This window comes from Amphiprion ocellaris, chromosome 8, assembly GCF_022539595.1.
Source record: "Amphiprion ocellaris isolate individual 3 ecotype Okinawa chromosome 8, ASM2253959v1, whole genome shotgun sequence".
Lineage (NCBI taxonomy): Eukaryota > Metazoa > Chordata > Actinopteri > Pomacentridae > Amphiprion > Amphiprion ocellaris.
The window spans coordinates 22,048,584-22,066,274 of record NC_072773.1 but is presented as its reverse complement, the minus strand read 5'-3'; the positions used below and the strand labels follow the sequence as shown (position 1 = coordinate 22,066,274).

Sequence of the window (17,691 nt, the reverse complement as noted above, 5' to 3'; positions counted from 1 at the left end):
AGTCCATACAAATGCGTTTTGCTGCTAAAAGAGAGCGAATACCTTTCTCCAGGTGTCACCTTTTGTTGTCTTCTTACCCACTTTGAAACCCAGTGACCTTTTCTGACTGAATGTTCTTGTGCATCTGTCTGGTTTTAGGAAACAAGATGGGAGTGACCCCCGAGTTTCTGCGACGCTAGAGCCCCAGCTGTTCCAGCCCACGCTCCCATACAGCAGCTCACCAATCCACAAGGTAGGAGGAGAAGTAGGCCGAGCTGAGTTTGACCCCTGACCTCATCTGATAGACCTCTGGGTGACCCTCCATTCTGTGATCTTTGCCAGGTGTCTCTGCTCATCTTGTCTCTACACCTGCTTCTGTCTGGATGCACTTGCTCGGTGTTCCGTCTGTATTTTATTTCTGGTGATGTGTTAGACCCAGTCTCTCTGCTCGGAGTGTTACTTTGATTTTTACTCTTGTCTTCTTTCGTGTATCTTGTGTAATTAGAGCCCACAGAGCTCAGTGTCTTGGATGATTACCTTTGACTGATTCAATTAATAGAAACCTATTTTTAGCAGGAAATTGTCAGGCTGATGCAAATAATTTCTCACACCAAACCTAACAAGTCTGGTTCAATCAAAGCAAACAAATCACAGCATGTCTGTGCAATTGTCATTTTTCAGTCAAAAGACTACCTTTGTCATCTTGTTTGTTCGATGTGGTTTCCAGCTATCCAACAGTTTTTACACTTTTCTAAGCCATGAGTCAATAGTACTTTAGTCTAAGTTAAAACTAAAAAGCTATTTTTTGAGACTTTTTAGAAGGCAAAGCTCAAATGTGCAGATTTCTGTTCTTCCAAAATGTGTTTTTAGCTTGCAGCAAATTTCCTGAGACATATTTTTTGAGATTCACTGAAAGACAGTCTTATCCAAATTGTGTCCAGCTCACTAAAATAGTTTTCAATGATTTTTCAACATTTTTACCATTTATGGAATAGCCATGCTTGATCTATTGTTCCTTCTTTTAGAGGAAAACATAATAATAAAAGAGGGAAGTGCTGTTGTTGTTTAAGCAGAATTTAAAGGGCAAAAAGTGACAATGACTGAGGAGGAAACCATTCCAATAAATCTATTTTGACTGTCATAGTTCTTAGCAAATCCTTTTTGCTGTTGAAATCCATTACTTTTGGCATGTCTAAATCATTTTAAATGAGTGACTGATGTGAAGAATCTTCCAGGATATTTTAGGACCTCAGAAACTCAGAACATCTGAGCTGTGTGGTGATTAAAAGTGGCTACAGTCTCACTCATGTCGGATTGGTTTCATACTTTGGAGTGGGCTTTCACTTCTCACAATCTGACTTGATCTGAGGAGCGCAGAGGGAGTGGAAAGAGAAAGGGATTAGGAATTAAAGAATTTAGAGATTGGGTTGTTTAAACAGTCACTCCTGATCCGTGCAGCACACACCATCTGTAGGTACGTCAGACTTGCTTGTACAATTACTCAGACATGAGGAAAGGATTTTGAAACTTCTGTTTGTCTACAGATTTGCATGACATGAAAACCAAATACAGCTACTAAAGACACTGATAAAGACATTCCAAATGTGGCTGACAGTGTTTTCTGCACACCCTGCAGGAGAGTCCGCACAAAAACATTGCTTTGCATTTGAATTTGAAATACAGTAACACATTTGATCAGTTACATTTGATGTGGAATCGAGGAAAAGGAACTAGGGGAAGAGAATATTGACGGACAGCATGGTACTGTGGTGTACTGTAGTACAATAATGGCTTAGTAGGGCAAGACTCAGAGGAACGTATCACTTTAATCGGAGCCCTGTGAAAACCAGGTCAATCTGCAATTAACCCAACCAGGGCTTACGGTCATTGCCTAATTCAAACTACCATGATAAACAGTTACATTATAATATTAGTTTAGCATATTTCTGGGAGATAGAACACAAATGTGCAAAACCTTCATCGTTTGGAGAGTTTTATATGTAGTGACCTATCATAGGTTTATTAATATATTCAAGACCAGACAATCCTATGTTGCTAGTAACCTAGTTCCTAACAAAACAGGTTTAGTAGCACACTTAAAGTAACAGCTTAAATTAGCCTGAGGTTTTTGTCCACAGCTCATAGGCAATTTTTCCTCACTACTTGTGGGCAGGGTTCCTAATGAGAACAGTTTCTTGTCATGTTACAGTACAGCCTCTTTTATACCAAACAGGTTGAATTTCAGTAGACCTCCTTGAATTTGAGATGTCAGCAAAATTTACACCAACCCTAAATTAACTGGAATGAAAATTGCAGAACTTACCTTAGAAAAAATAACAAACTAAGCATCTGCATCCATGTAATACACTCATGGAGCTGGTCAAAGCTTTAATGAGCTCTATAAACAAGCACCGAGATGCAGCTGACAAGTCTCGAGGAGTGAGGAAGTCTTGCGCATTTAATTTGTCTCTTGTCATAATAACGATCCTATTAGCTCTTATAATGGAAGGTCTCAGCACTGACACCTGCACCGTGCAGGGTTGGCTCCCTGGAGATGCCCACACCTCCTCATTTCTGCAAAAATCTGTTTCTGCAAAAATTAGATGTCTAGTTTGTTCTTTACTTTGTTGTTGTTTGCACCTTCTGCAGTTTGCATGTTGTTCTAGATCCCTTTTGAATCATAATTTTCTCCCTTTTACCCCCTTGATCTCTCGTTTTCTCAGCTGATGATCTTCTAATGTTTGAGTACCATTTGTACTCATTTTGTGCTTGAGGATTCTAGTGTAATGGGACTCCTTACAGGTCCTCTGTAAACAGGACATTGTTGCAGCAGTTGTCTATGAGACAGTTAAACTCCACCTCTGGCTACCTATGAGCTTAAGGCAAGATGATAAAGACAGAGGTGGGTGATCACTGGTTTGGACTTCTTCCTGCACTGCTACAGAGAGAAAGATAAAGTGACAAAGAAGGATCAACAGAAGGCAGGACACCTCTCGTTTCAGTTAGAGGATCACTGCTCTCAATTTTGAGCAATAACAGCTGCATTTGCATGCAACCTGGGACATACACTTGCTGGTAACCCTGTCTGTGTAGAGGACACACACTGGGAGAGCCTGTGGATCTTGTCCTCAGCTTGGTCTGATCCGACACTTTGTCAGCCATGGTTGCATTTAGCAGGGATGCAGCTTTACATCACCTGTCACAGTAGGACGCTGTTATCTTTCTACCATTTGAGAAAGCAGTTCTGAAGCGCTTAATCCAAACTTCTTTGAAGCTGCAGGACTCTGGTTAAAGGAAAGTTAAAAATGGCTAAAAATCTTCACAACTACTACTTTGCACCAAAGGTGACAAAGACACACTGGAAGAAACCCCACAATGTAAGTCACTTTAATTTAGGAACATGCATGGTAGAAAAATCACTAGATGGCAAACTACAGAGGGAATTTGACTGCATTGTCTTAGACAGTTTTACTCCAAATTTATATTAGCTGCAAAACAAAACCTGACAGTTTATGTTAATTGTTTGTTGAACCAATGACCAAAAGAAATATGTATGTCTGTGCAATAACATTTGTAGTGCTTTATCAGGAGCAGATGATGTTTAACAAGATTTATGTAGACATGCAGTTTCATGATTAATGTAGTTTTTAAGTCCAAGATAATATGTAGCTCAATACTACAGCTTCTAATCTCTGGTTAAAGCCAGTGTTATTTACCTTTTGAGTTTGTGGCAGACTGTTGTTTGCACATGGTGGAGGACTTTACTCACACTAAAAGCTAAGACTCAATTGCTCTGTACACAAAGTGTTTGACTATGTTGGGCTTTACAAGCTGAACCTTTCAGCCTTTTTTTTAATCTACGTCAGACCGATATGTCCATGGACTGTTGTTATTCAGTATTTTTTTGCGGCATTCAGTCATCTTGCTGAGCTGATGCATGGGAGTTTTTCATGTGAAAGTTTTAAGGACAATACCCCAACAGGTGTGACTGTTCTAAAGAACTGGGTGGGTGCTTTACATGGAAAAGCCAGTCGGTCACACATGACTGTTGAATAGTGTGACAGACCACAAAGGAGAGGCCAGATCATGTTCTGCTTGAAGGTAAAATGTTAATTAAAATAAATATGAGTCTGGAGTTTGGCAGTGTTGCAAGTCATGGGAGCAGCTGATAGAAAATGTGTTTTACCAGGTTGTAGATTTACTGAAAGAAAACTTTCACATAAATGTAATAAGCAAATATTCCTGTTGGTTTTTTTGTTAACATTTTAAAATACATTTTTCCTAATGTTTTATCAGCTTGATTTCGTTGAGTTGTCTACTACAGAAAATATGACATTCCCACAGTTCTGTTTGGAGTCCCCTGTTAACAGAGTGTTGTCTTGTGTTCTGTATCTCTGATAGGTGTTGACAGTATTCAGCACTGCCCCTCTGAAATCCCTTATGAGTCTATTTGGATTAATAATTTGGGAGTTTCACCAGTTTGTTTATAATGGGGAACTCTCTCTGGGGTCTAACACAAGGAACATCATTATGTAGAAACACATACTGTACATTCATTGTGTTTTTTGACTGTGAGCATATGAAAGGAATTTGATCATGCATTACACATATAATTTATAGTACATAAAATCATTTCCACTTTACTGTACCATTTATGTAGTAATATTATTGTCATGTTCTTCTAGTGTTCAATCCCTGTTATAAAATAATATGGCCATAAGCAAGCCTGATATATAACTGAAAAATAGGTTGATGTTGCAATTATTACCATTATTATTTGGGGAAAAAAATTATAGCAACCAGGCAATAGGAAAGAAAAGATAATATCACAAAGATGTGTTTTCTTTTCAATGAACAGAGTTTAACCTTCACTGGCTCCTGTAGAAATGAACTTTCACACCCAGTAAATTAACTCAAAACATTTCATCTCACTCTCCTCTCTCCAGACCACAGATTTATTTGAAATGATTGAAAAGATGCAGGTAAGATGATGCACTGATCTCTGTATTTGTGCCTCGGCTCACTAAGCTGCACTCACTAAGCAACTAACCAGTCAGTGTGTCTCTTCCTAATTCTGCAGCACTTTGGCCTTCTCCTCGGCTACAATACGCATTATCTTTCTGTGCATGAGAAGGATATGAGTGTGGTGGTTTCAGAGGAGAGTTGTCAGAACAGTATGTTTTTCTTAGTGTCTCTGTTAACATTCTGGTTGAAACACTGGCTGACAGCACTGTAAGCTTATTATCTCACCTCAAAAGCTCTCATATGGTTTCTGAAGGCTTTGGAAGGGAGGATTTATTTCATCACGCAATCCCACACATAATTTACTAAGAGTTTTACAATAGAGCTCATCGAAACTTAGAATGTTTTTATGCATGACTGTGTGCAATTTTTACATTAGTGATGGAGGACACATTTTCCCAAAATATTAAATAAATTGCAGTCGGAATAGCTTTCAGTGACTTCAATAACTTTGATGTCTTGCAGTGTATTTTGGCATGGCTGAATACTTTTAAAAGAAATATTCTTCTTTAGCATGGAACTGTGTCTTTTCCACAGTCGGACAATGTATTGATAGGATGTATCGTCTTCCTTGATGGCAGGTGCCGCCACCTTGCCCTGACTTAGTATCACTGCATCGATCCTCCTCACTCTCTTTCACACTTACGTGCACATACATTTCCGTTGCAATGGGTGATTCAGTGTAGGAGTGATACTTAGCTTTGCATCTTTAAACTCTCTGGGGTCTTATTCCCACACCTCTGCACTGTCTTTAATAGACTTTTCTCACTCCCAAATGCCCGCTCTTCAGCATCTGTAATTGTTTTTCAGTATCCTCTGTCTCTGTATGTATGTAATGTATCTCTCTCTGTTTCTCCACGTGTCCCTCTTTGACTTTGCGTTGTTGCCTGCTGCAAATCATTTGGGAAAACTGTGTTGTTATATAATGAGTTTGATCATTTTCTCCCGGTTTGTTCTGCTGTTTTGATCATGATTATCACACGACTCTCTGTAAATAGTTTTTATGTTTGAATTTTGTGTGGGCTTTTTTCTTTTAATGATACTGTGCTAATGACTGAATGTGACCTTTCTCTCTCTCTCTGCTTTTCTCATCTAACCTTCCCCTCTGTTAGGGCAACAGGATGGATGAGCAGAGATGCACCTTTCCACCACCGCTCAAGGTACAACTCTTCATGTAGAGAGTCAGTATTTATTCCCACCATGTGGCCATTGTCCACGGCTGCTCCACCTTATCTCGCTCTGACAGACAGGGAGATTACTTTAGCAGCCGTGTTTTTCATAATGCAGTGAAATTCCCACTTGCTATAGTTAGTTCGGATTCAAAATCGTATACTCTCTGATGCTACGCTCTGCAGACTGGAATGACGACAATAAATTTAACAGGATATGATGACAATGTGATGCAGCATTTTAAGCTGTCATTGTGCTGCAATGCTTTGATCAAGACGTGCATTGATTCTTATGTCACTGCTAAACAGATTTTCATTGCATAACAGTTATGCAATTACCCTGAAACAGTCTCCTTTGGGATTATAGAGTTCGACATTGTGGTTATTTTTATTCTTTGATGAGAAAACAAAACATTTTTCTTGTTTTTTTCAGACAGAGGAGGACTACATTCCATACCCAAGTGTCCACGAGGTAGGAAGATGTGTTGCAGTGGCGCATTTCGTCATTAGTGCTTAATTTTGGTGTTAAAATTACTTTGACATTTACACGGTTCTGTGCATCAATGCTTGCTGTTTTACGTTTTGAAACAGGTGCTGGGGAGAAAAAGCCCTTTTCCTCTCATCCTCCTGCCACAGTTTGGAGGTTACTGGATCGAGGGGACCAACCATGAGCTGAGTGACACAGTGGACACAGAGCAGCTGCAGCCTCTGTCTCCAAACACCCGCACCAAGCTGCAATGTAACACAACGGCTACACTCTTCCGGAAACACTTCCTGGGCAAGGTTAGACACTGCTTGCACAACAGACAGAAATCAGTTTTGTTCAGTTTCATTTCATCATTCGCTCAAACAATGTCATTCACTACATTACTTTTTATTGTTATCGTATTATTTTTAACAAGAGCAATAAACTGCAAAGACAATGTGATAATGTGAACAATATCAAAGCTATTTTATACTATAAAACACACAGTTATTAAGATTGAAATAGACAAGAGAGGCCAGACAAAACCAAAATATGATGAGCGATTTGGAAGGGTTGATGGTAAAAATCAAAATGAATTAATTTCCTAAGGTGTAATAATCAGTTGAGCTGGTTCAGTCATGTATCTTTCATAATGAAACAGTTTCCACCCTCCTGTTTCATGGTTACTTGTAAAATCTGTCTTAGACTAAATTTTTCATGCTCCCTGGTTTGAATTTTACCCATTATTTTTAAAAAAATTAACACACAAGCGGATTTCTGAAACCATAATTTAGCAAAGAAGCTTTTATTAAAATTTTTTGTTATGGTCAACAAATCAACTGAAAAGAAAAAAAAACAGTGACCGTCTTTCTTCACTACAAAAGATATGAGCATGTAAAAATAAATAAATAAATAACAGCAATCTGTTTCACACTCTTTTTCAACACTTGCTTTGCAGAAACTATCTTCCTGTGGTCACAGTTTGGAGCTATTTCTGAATGAACTATAGTGCCTAAATTAAATTAACTGAACTAAATAAGGTTTGGACTAGACGATGTTTGCTTTTACAATCGGTTTCATTGTTAGTTTTGGTCTTTTCATGTAATTGTTAATGATAAAATCACCAGGGTTATCCTTTCAATATTAAAGTATATCATTTTTACATTGAGTTTGTGCTGGCATTGTATCAGATGACATCAAACATCTAAAACAAGTATATCTGATAGTATTTTCAGTTGTTTTTTCCCCCACAAGTCTGCAACTTTGGGAAACACTAAAATAATTTACTTTATTTATTTTACTGTATTAATATTTTGATCTCACTTACATTATTAATTATTAATATTTAGCTTTTTGAATTGGTGTGATGAAATAGTGCATCATTTTTTTCATGCTGCCCATTTTAGATTATCTTGTACAGCTTCATCTTATCCCTGCGTTAACTTGATTTTTAATTTTAGTTCATGTTTTTTCTCACGTGCCCTTTTTAGTTTTGAAACCTCAATGTAATGATTTAGCTAATTGTGCTTGCTTTCTACTGAAGTCAGATCTACATTTTTTCCAAGAGATTTGTTTTCTTCCAGAGTGATATTACATGATTGTTCTCATCATAACAGCTTCCTTCCTCCTCAAATGACTCTCATTACTCTCATAGAATATTTAGCAATCACTTTTATTTCTTGCTCATTTTAGTAATGAAATGAATAAGAAATAAGCAAATCCCAGCATAGTAAGCCGCTAAGAGCAACCATCCTCATTGCTAATGAAGATGTGTTAGACTTTGCCACCTGTTCTTACACACACAGAATATGAACAAATTTGGTTTGTATGTGCTAGAAGAGCAGGAGAAAGTGTCCACAGAATGGAAAGGTATTGACCCAAGCACATTCACATGTGCCTGTTTATGACAGATACTAATGGCGGTCTCCTTGCACTGTTCCCCCAGGAACACTTTAATTACTATTCAGTGGACAGTGCCCTAGGACATCTGGTGTTCTCCTTAAAATACGATGTGATTGGTGACCAGGAACATCTCCGTCTAATGCTCAGGTAACGCTCATTATGCACACACGGTTCAGTGCAGTGATGCTTCATTTTCAGGGAAAATAGTCTGTGTGGTGCACATCAGCATTTGAAGTAACGGATGAGTCGGATAAACAACGTTTCATCTCTTTCATGACCAACAAGAGATGGATGCAGAATAATCTTTTTTTTTTTTTTTTTTTGAATGTGTCTATGTGTTCCTGAACATGCCCAGTATTGACCGGATAAACACATCCTCCCCGGGTGTTATCGTAAGAGTCATAAAGCTAGAGAGAGTTTCAACAGCACTGTCATTTCCACAGCAGAGGAACAGATGGACTATTTAGGCCAGCGAGTGGGTGGGGATGGAGGGAGGGAGAGAGAGGGAAGGCAACGAGAGACGAGGGTGGGGAAGTTTGATCATCGTCCATACCGGATCATCTCTTTCCCATCTGATAGGGTCTGAGAAGTGTTGCATCATGTTATATGGCTTTGAAACTGCCCTGATTGTTTTATGACTTCACCAGGACAAAGCTGAAAACCTACCATGATGTGATCCCCATATCGTGTCTCACAGAGTTTCCCAATGTGGTCCAAATGGCCAAGGTGAGGACAGATGTTTCTATGATGCAGAGATTGACCTGCTATGATTCTGTCTAAGCACATTCTCATGTTTTTTTTCCACCCTTCCATTTAATTCAAGCTTGTCTGTGAAGAGGTCAACGTGGACCGCTTTTTTCCTGTCCTTTACCCAAAAGTAAGTTATAGTTTGTATAGTTCTAGCTGCCACATGTGTCTGTTCCTATTCAGAACATAGATGCACACTTTTATTATCTGTGTTGCAACAAGTATTGTAGTGCAAAATAAGCTAAATAAAGGGTTTTCCTACTTAAAAAACAGATTGTGTCACCCATGTATTAGCTTCAACTAGACCATTCAATGCATGTTTGAACACAACTGCAGAGTTTGTCACTCACCATTTACACTGGAAGCACTTAAGTGAGAAATCTCCCAACAGCCAGTATAAAAAGTGTTAATATTGGCATCTGACTATTTTTTTTTAAAGATCTCTTTCACATATATTAATAGCAGCAGGATAGATATAGACAGAAGCTACAGAAGTTTTAAAACTGACTTGACAACTGTGAACTTATCTGCTAATGTTTCTTCTTTTATCTCAAATTTTTACAGGCTTCAAGACTTATTGTCACTTTCGATGAACACGTGATAAGCAACAATTTTAAGTTTGGGGTCGTCTATCAAAAGTTTGGACAGGTGAGCTGTGAAGCCTGGATGGAATCTGGTGCTGCAGTAATGTATCATTTGCATTCAGTAACCGTGCATTGTTCATTGTAATTTCTGATTTCCTCATTGAAGCTGATTATGCTCAGTCTTAATTATGGGTTTTGATGCTGTCCACTCCAGCCTTCTCATTTTCTGAGGCAATCACAGCCCATTTGTTTACTATGTGAGGGGAGGGGCAAAGAGCTTTTGAATGCTTTTCCAAGGGCACTCTTATCTATAAATGGAGACCTCACTGCATATAGATCTGCACTGTTGTTCTCACAAAACCTACAGAAAGTTAAATACATTGTTCATAGCAGTCTGTCGTGGCGACAATGACTGTTTCATTTAGGTCTGATCAGATCCCTCCACGCAGCTCTGTCCTTAGTCTTCCACTGCCAGGAACTCCTGTCTATACCCAGCTTCTTCAAGTTACTCTTTACAGAGTCTTTAAATCTGAGCCTTGGTCTACCCTGATTGCATTTGCCCTCGCATAACTGTGAGTACAAACTGCCGAGGGAGACGCTGGTGGCCCATCCTCTCAACATGTCCAAGCCATCTCAGGCTCATCTGTATTAGCATGTCCTCCACTGATGGTAGACCAGCTCATTTCAACACTTCTATGTTGGTTATCTTGTCTCTCCATGAGATGTTCATTATGGCTCAAAGGTGTCTCATCATGTATGTGTGGAGTTTCTTTATTTGCACTCTGTCGACAGTCCAAGTTCTGTACACTTTGCATTTCACATGGATAGACAGTGAAGACTGTCTGCTCATCCGTTAATATATATTCTAATCAGGAGAAGTGCCAAACGGAGGAAGGCAGTATGGTTAAGTAGGTATATTGCATGAACAAAACAAATTATAAACACTCGGTGAGCAATGGAAGATTCCTCTCAGGCAGTGTGTCCGTGTGTGTTTTATGTTCACATCAACACTCCAGTTGGTGACAATAGATAATCAGCTGTCCATCACAGCTTATCATAATCACAAGCTGTCCTAAAGCCTATCTCTAAATGTTCTGTTACATCTACTTCTGTATTTGATCGAAGCCACATCTGTCGAATCCAATGCAAATGCAGTGTGTTTGAACAGGAGTGCAGAACACACAGCAGATATACACTCTCCACTTGCTTCCAGTTTTTGACATTAATGATCTGCATGCAGCAAAAACACACTTACATAGAACTGTGCTCCCATTTCCTCTCAAATGCGCCCTTAAACATTTTTTATTTGTAATGCCAACATTAGGTGCGTTGCTTTTGAAGTACACTTTATTGTAGATATACAAGCCATTTCAGCACTTGTATTGTTGTACTTGTACCTGCTGAAATCATTTTCTCTTCCAAGCTTTGATAGTCAGTTTTTCTTTTTCTGTTTTTGCTGGTTACAGACTTCAGAGGAAGAGCTGTTTGGCAACAGTGAAGAGAGTCCTGCCTTTGTAGAATTCCTGGAGTTTCTCGGAGAGAAAATTGAACTGCACAACTTTAAAGGGTAAGGACCCATTAGTGGTGTGAACGCACTAAATATATTCCACCATACACAACTTGATGCCAGCTGCAATTTGCATCATACCAAGCAAGCTACAGGAATGATGGTCATGCTACTGCAGTGATGGCGGAGAATATCCTGTTAGACATGGTTCTGTGTGCTTGCAGTTTCCGCGGAGGGTTGGACGTGACTCATGGGCAGACTGGCACAGAATCTGTCTACTGCAACCACCGCAACAAAGAGGTCATGTTCCATGTGTCCACAAAGCTGCCTTACACAGAAGGGGACACCCAGCAGGTACTGTAATTTAATACCACTCTAACACACCTTTGAGGATTCATTGCAAGCAGTCAGACAGGTTCCCTCTGCTTATCACAGCTCCATATTCTCCACATACATCACTGCTGTGCTAAAAAAAAAACTGCAGTATATAAATGCAAAGAAGAAAATCCCCACACTAGTAGTAAACATGTATCACTTCAGATTTATGCCTTAGTGTCTGCACATGTGAGCAGCACTCCTCCCTCGCAGTGATTTAAAGCTGAGATGCAGCACTGCATCGCTCACACAGCCAAATCCTACTCTTTCTCTGGCTCACATATTCACACAAACACAGAATAATTGGCACAAGCTCACACACCATTTGCTCTCATGTTTTGCACAAACACAGACAAGACAATGTCTATATGTTCACTCTTTCCAGCAGTAGTGGGTGTTACATATGGGCTACTTTGAACAAACGCTGCTTATTCAAGCTGCCATCAGGGGAAGTAGCGCTCCCTGGTGTTGTTCCGCATATTCACATGCTATTAGCGATGGAAAATAATTGAAGACTGAGCCCTTAGTGTGTAATTAGGGTCCGAGCACCGAATAGTGCGAAGACCCTATTGGAATGCAAGGGTTTATTATGTGTTATTTCTACAGTGTATATTCTGCACAAAACAAAGGCATTTGTCCAAAATGAAAAGCAGTTTTCAGTTTATCTTTTTTATTGGATACAAATACTGCATAATTACTGTTTTTTTCTTTTCCTGCCCATCATTAGCTCCACATAATTTATTAGTTGTGTTCAGTTGAAAATATGCCAAGTTTGCTCACTTTATGTTGTGATTGGTGTTAAAGAAATATGAGATAGTCTTCAAAATAGCAATTAGTAGAACTCAACTCAATGGGGTTCCCTTTTTATTTTTCAAATTTGATTACAGGATGCATTAAATATGTTTAAAGATAATAAATTTTCCTCATGGCTCATTAGCAACTAACCAAATGACAATCATACATTTAATCCAGTGCTTGACTTGTTTATTATCAGTAACAATGAATGTTCTTTTATCTTTATGACTGTTGTGTTGCAGTTGCAGAGAAAAAGGCACATAGGAAATGACATTGTAGCTATCGTATTCCAAGAAGAAAATACTCCCTTTGTACCAGATATGATCGCCTCCAACTTTCTCCACGCTTACGTTGTGGTCCAAGTGGTCAACCCCTGCACTGACAATGTTCTCTACAAGGTACTATACATCCCCCTTCCTGTCCTTTACATCTTCTCCTGTAGAAAACAGTGACTGTACTTAATCTCATCTCACTTTCTAGGTGTCAGTGACAGCACGGGATGATGTACCTTTCTTTGGACCAGCGCTCCCAAACCCTGCTGTCTTTAACAAAGTAAGATAAAGAACTGAAGAGCTGAATCGCTTCATCCACCAGTCAATGTATTTTTCCTCCGCCATTAGCCACTTTTAGTTTCCAACAAGAAGCCTTGGTTTTTTTTTTTTTGCTCTTCTCTTACCAGGGCCCTGAATTCCATGAATTCCTTTTTACGAAGCTAATCAATGCAGAATATGCCTGCTACAAAGCTGAGAAATTTGCCAAATTGGAAGTAAGTTATTGGAAAATATTTTAAACATTTCAGTCATTTTGCATCTCTGACCAGATCCTTAAAAAATATAACTAAAAATATTAAAAAAAATATTAAAAAAAAAAAAAAATAAATAACTTGCTTTGTTTTGTTTCTTTTACTTCTCTGTGTGTTCAAGGAGCGAACAAGGTCGGCCTTGTTAGAGACCCTTTACGAGGAGCTCCATGTGAACAGCCAGGCCATAATGGGAGTTGGAGGAGAGGATGACAAACTGGAAAACGGGAGTGCAGGAGGAGGGGGCTTCTTTGAGTCTTTTAAGGTAACTGGAGAGGCAGGAGCAGAGGCTGGGGCTCCAAACGGGCAGCTGCGCTTCCTGGAAAGGTCTTGAGAAGTTAGTTTTTTGCACTAAAAAAGTGTTTTCGTAAAAAAAAAAGAAAATAAAAGAAATGCAATTCTGTGTTTAACTTCTTCTGCAAATGGAATGCTTTTATTCACGCAATTTCATTTAAAACTCAGTGGCTTAACTTATTATAAAGCTTGGAAATGAAGGGGAAGCAGCAAACCTGGTTCAGAGTCAGACGACAGAAAAATCCATTCTACTTCCTGTAAAAAAAAGTCATTTCTACCCTTCAGCTTTTGTATGGATTAAACAAATGAGATGCACTGTGTTAATTCCCAAGCTTTAGAGCTTTTGTCACGTTTGCACAGCCCCTTGTTTCTAGTCTTTATGCTAAGGTAAGATGACCCGCTGCTGGTTGTAACTATTTATAGCAGATTTGAGAGTCATTGATTTTCTCATCTAACACACAACAAGAAAGCAAATAAGCGAATTTCCCAAATGTCAAACTGTTGAAACTGCTATAATATGATATAGATTTGCCATTATAAGACTGTAGAGACTGTCAGTCTTGCTGCACAGAAACAGTGCCAAAGTGGCATCTACCATTTTTTCACCTGTGTTTTTTTTTAATGTGAATGAAAAAGGGTGACTTCTCTCTGGCAGTATTTCAGGATTAATCTTGCCTGTTTGCAAGCTGTGCTGTAAGAGCTTTATCAGTCTCCCTCAATCTGTATTAATCTGAATGAAGAGGAGCTCTGCTGCTCTGTCCTGCTGCAACACACCACTCTTTGCTTCCCAGTGTTTCTTCCTCATGCTTCCTAGCTGTTTTGTGATGCAGTGCTCTCCACATGCTTCAGTCCTCTCATCTCTGGCTGTCATAATGCCAGAGGGAATGGATAGATTTCTTTCATCATCAGACATCTCTGCCTCCCTACTTTGCCTGCAAAGAGGTGCAATGGGCTTTAAACTTCTTCTGGCTGTGTTTAAACTCACTGTGGTCAGACATCTGTGAGCCACTTGGCCCTTCTACTTTCCCTCTCTTCTTTTACCACCTACCTAAACATAATGACTCATCTGAACCCCCTCCGGCCACTAAAGCTTAAGCAGTGTTCTCTGTCGCTTCCTTGTCTGTCAGGATTAGCATCAGGCCAGTGCTCTCTGCCTGTAGTGGTCAGTGTTCAGGGGAAAAGCCTCGAGGCTCCTCTCGGCCTGAATGGCGAACAGCGATACAGAGGGGTCACAAGGCTCAGCGCCATCTGAATGTATCTCCTCCTCCTCGTCTCTCCCTGTAGCGAGTGGTCCGCAGCAGGAGCCAGTCTATGGATGCCATGGGTCTTACTTTCAAGAAGCCACACACAGTCTCCACTAGCCTGAGCAGCACCTTTAACCACAACCCCGCAGACAGCCCCAAATTCCCAGGGATAGTAAGTACAGTCCCACTCCTCCTGGTACTAGGTGAGACGAGCATTGCTACTTGTGCCTCCCCCAGCAGTTCTACTAGAGTTGATGCCCTCACTCGCCTCCTGCACTAAGTTCTCACACAGAGAGGCTGCACACTCTGTCCAAGGCAGCTTTTATGTCCAGGTCTTAAACTTGGCTCTCACCTGCAGTTGTTGCACATTTTCTGTCACCACAAGACCAAGTGACTGGACACTCACAGAGGTGAATATGCGTAGGACACAAGGTGAATGTCCTGGTTTAAAGCTGCTTCTAATGCTTCTTGGGTTTCTTTTGTTTTTTTTTTTTTGTGTTCACACAGATGCATCTGCATTGTTCATAAGTGTTCACCTGAATTCAAAGATAAATTGAGTTCTCTTTGTGTAAATGCGTGTATATATATGTGTGTGTGTGTGTGTGTGTGTGTGTGTGTGTGCATGCTAGCTGAAGCTTGTGGACCTTGATTGATTGATTGATTGGTGAATATTTTGAATGTGATATGAACAAATGAATATGAAGTGAAGACATTGTAACCTTGAAATGCCATCTTTTGGCGTTTTTGAGTTCACATCATTGATTCTTAGACAATAACAGTTTTTTCCGATTCATTTTTCAGGTAAAAGTAAAATGTGACTTTCATCTAATTTGTAGTTACAAAGTCTTCACTCAGCAGTGACTATGGATATAGTTGCTTGTCTATAGCAGGGTTGTTCCATCTCAAATCATCAGAAGTCTTATGTTAACCATTTCTGATTTGATTGAAGCTTTTCCCCCGTGAACTATGAATATTTAAAATGATATCTGTAAAATGTTACATTCATGTAACATTCTCAGTCCTTAAAATAATAATAATAATATTAATAAAAACACTGCACATCGACTTATTTTCAGCATGTTTTCTCACATGTTGGAATTTGAAGCTATATTTGGAAGAAGTGTAGTTGTTACTGTCGTTACTGTGTTTGAAATAGAATCAGTTTAAAACTCCAGAACTCTGTTTTACTTGGATTAGACCATCTACAACTATTTGTTTTTAGTGGTACAACTTGTCCTACCTGCCTTCATCACTTTTGAAAGTTTTTTTCAATTTTGTGACCAAATATTTCATATACAAAAGTATTCTATGTGCCTTATTTAATAATACTGACACACAGCTACATATAGTTCTGAAATTTTCACTAGTTTGCATCTGCATTATCAATTTTTTTGTTAAGCTGAGCTCAAAGATGGGTCTTTTCATGAAGTCTTGATTTCTTTTTTTCCTATTTCAACTCACAGACTTGAAATATGAAATATGAATCAGAGCCTGTTCGATCTACATGTCCAGTATTGCAAATTCTGAATCAATGGCATGATAAGAAATAACAGTAGAAATTTCAATGTGAAAAAATGTGCTGAAAGTGAGTCAACACGCAGTTCTTCAATTTTATAAATATCCGTATTTTGTGCTATGAAATCATGTCTTAACTCAGAGCAGTTATTGCTCTAAAAATGTGATGATTAGAGAGGGAATTGCCAAATATGTACTGTATATTTTTCGAAGATTGTGGGAAATTATATTTTATTATGTAATTCTTTGAATTGTTTGCAAGTAAAAATCATGATGAAGTTGAATTTCTCTGTTTGAGGCACTGCACTGGATTTTTTTTGGCCTTATATCACTGGAAATAGATACCTTTAGCACAAAAATATTTTATTTCTGGATCCAATCTCTTATTGCCTTCAAAACTAACTAGTTATTAACCAGCATGCTTTATTAATGAGTTTGTCTGAAGCTTGCTTTTCACCCATAACCCTGCCATGGCGTGAAACCTGACGTAAAACATGCCACGTCCTCCTCTGCTATTTTAATCTCTTTCTCATCGTCTTTCTCACAGGCGTATGGCTCACATAACCGGTTTTTCATTTCTCTCCCCCATTCAGCTGCCTGTGTTGCACACATGGAGCCAAATTGTCTCTCTTTGTATTCTCCAGTTAACACACGTTTTGTATTTTGTTTGAGCAACATGACTGACTGCATGGAATCTCATATATATTTGTATATATCTCATGTTTTCTCTTCCCCATCTCCCCCACCTTTCTCTCCCTTGTCACCATCATTCTCTCTGTCTCTGTCTTATTCTGTCTTTCTCTCTCTGACTATTCCCCTCCTGTGTGGTTCAGTCATTGCTTGTCCCAGGCAAAAGTCCCAGTAAATATGGACGCCGAGGCAGTGCCATAGGGATAGGAACAGTAGAAGAGGTTCATGTCTAATTCTAACTACTTTCTCAATACTTGCTTCTCCTTTTGGTTTCTTTTTTTTTTTTTTTTTTTTTTTTTTTTGTGCCCGCATGGCTCCACTGCATCATGGCCAAATTTATTATACTAAACATTTCAACTCCCTAATGCGCATTCAGTGTAGGAAACACTGTGTGCTACAGGCAGGATATATTGTATAAAGAGCATTGTTTGAATATGTGGAAAAAAAACAAAAACACATATAGATTCTCCTCCACATTTTCCAATAAATTAATTGCTTTGGCAAAGACCGTCTTTAGAATTTTACATACGCTTCCATATAGAAACTATTCAGAATAAGCAGCTGTACGATGTGAGTACAGCATTTAGATGGTTAAAGTCATAT

At 39.0% G+C, this 17,691-nt stretch overlaps 1 protein-coding gene across 15 annotated transcripts in view; it reads left to right on the top strand.

Moving 5' to 3' along the window:
* Window positions 1-17,691, top strand: part of LOC111588333 (rap1 GTPase-activating protein 1-like) — a 45,825-nt gene that overhangs the window by 22,556 nt on the left and 5,578 nt on the right. For 6 of the 15 annotated variants that reach the window (XM_023298659.3, XM_023298658.3, XM_023298661.3 and 3 more), the window contains 17 exons: window positions 139-232; window positions 4,926-4,961; window positions 6,114-6,161; window positions 6,604-6,642; window positions 6,762-6,953; window positions 8,582-8,685; window positions 9,186-9,264; window positions 9,362-9,415; window positions 9,850-9,933; window positions 11,336-11,436; window positions 11,601-11,730; window positions 12,789-12,944; window positions 13,027-13,098; window positions 13,226-13,312; window positions 13,470-13,610; window positions 14,924-15,055; window positions 17,232-17,309. In XM_023298659.3, the coding sequence (XP_023154427.2) occupies window positions 139-232; window positions 4,926-4,961; window positions 6,114-6,161; window positions 6,604-6,642; window positions 6,762-6,953; window positions 8,582-8,685; window positions 9,186-9,264; window positions 9,362-9,415; window positions 9,850-9,933; window positions 11,336-11,436; window positions 11,601-11,730; window positions 12,789-12,944; window positions 13,027-13,098; window positions 13,226-13,312; window positions 13,470-13,610; window positions 14,924-15,055; window positions 17,232-17,309 (1,627 nt within the window). Of the gene's footprint in view, window positions 1-138; window positions 233-302; window positions 4,081-4,925; window positions 4,962-6,113; window positions 6,162-6,603; window positions 6,643-6,761; window positions 6,954-8,581; window positions 8,686-9,185; window positions 9,265-9,361; window positions 9,416-9,849; window positions 9,934-11,335; window positions 11,437-11,600; window positions 11,731-12,788; window positions 12,945-13,026; window positions 13,099-13,225; window positions 13,313-13,469; window positions 13,611-14,923; window positions 15,056-17,231; window positions 17,310-17,691 lie in introns of those variants that run through there. The other 9 variants (XM_023298662.3, XM_023298663.3, XM_023298668.3 and 6 more) reach the window with 5 other exon arrangements.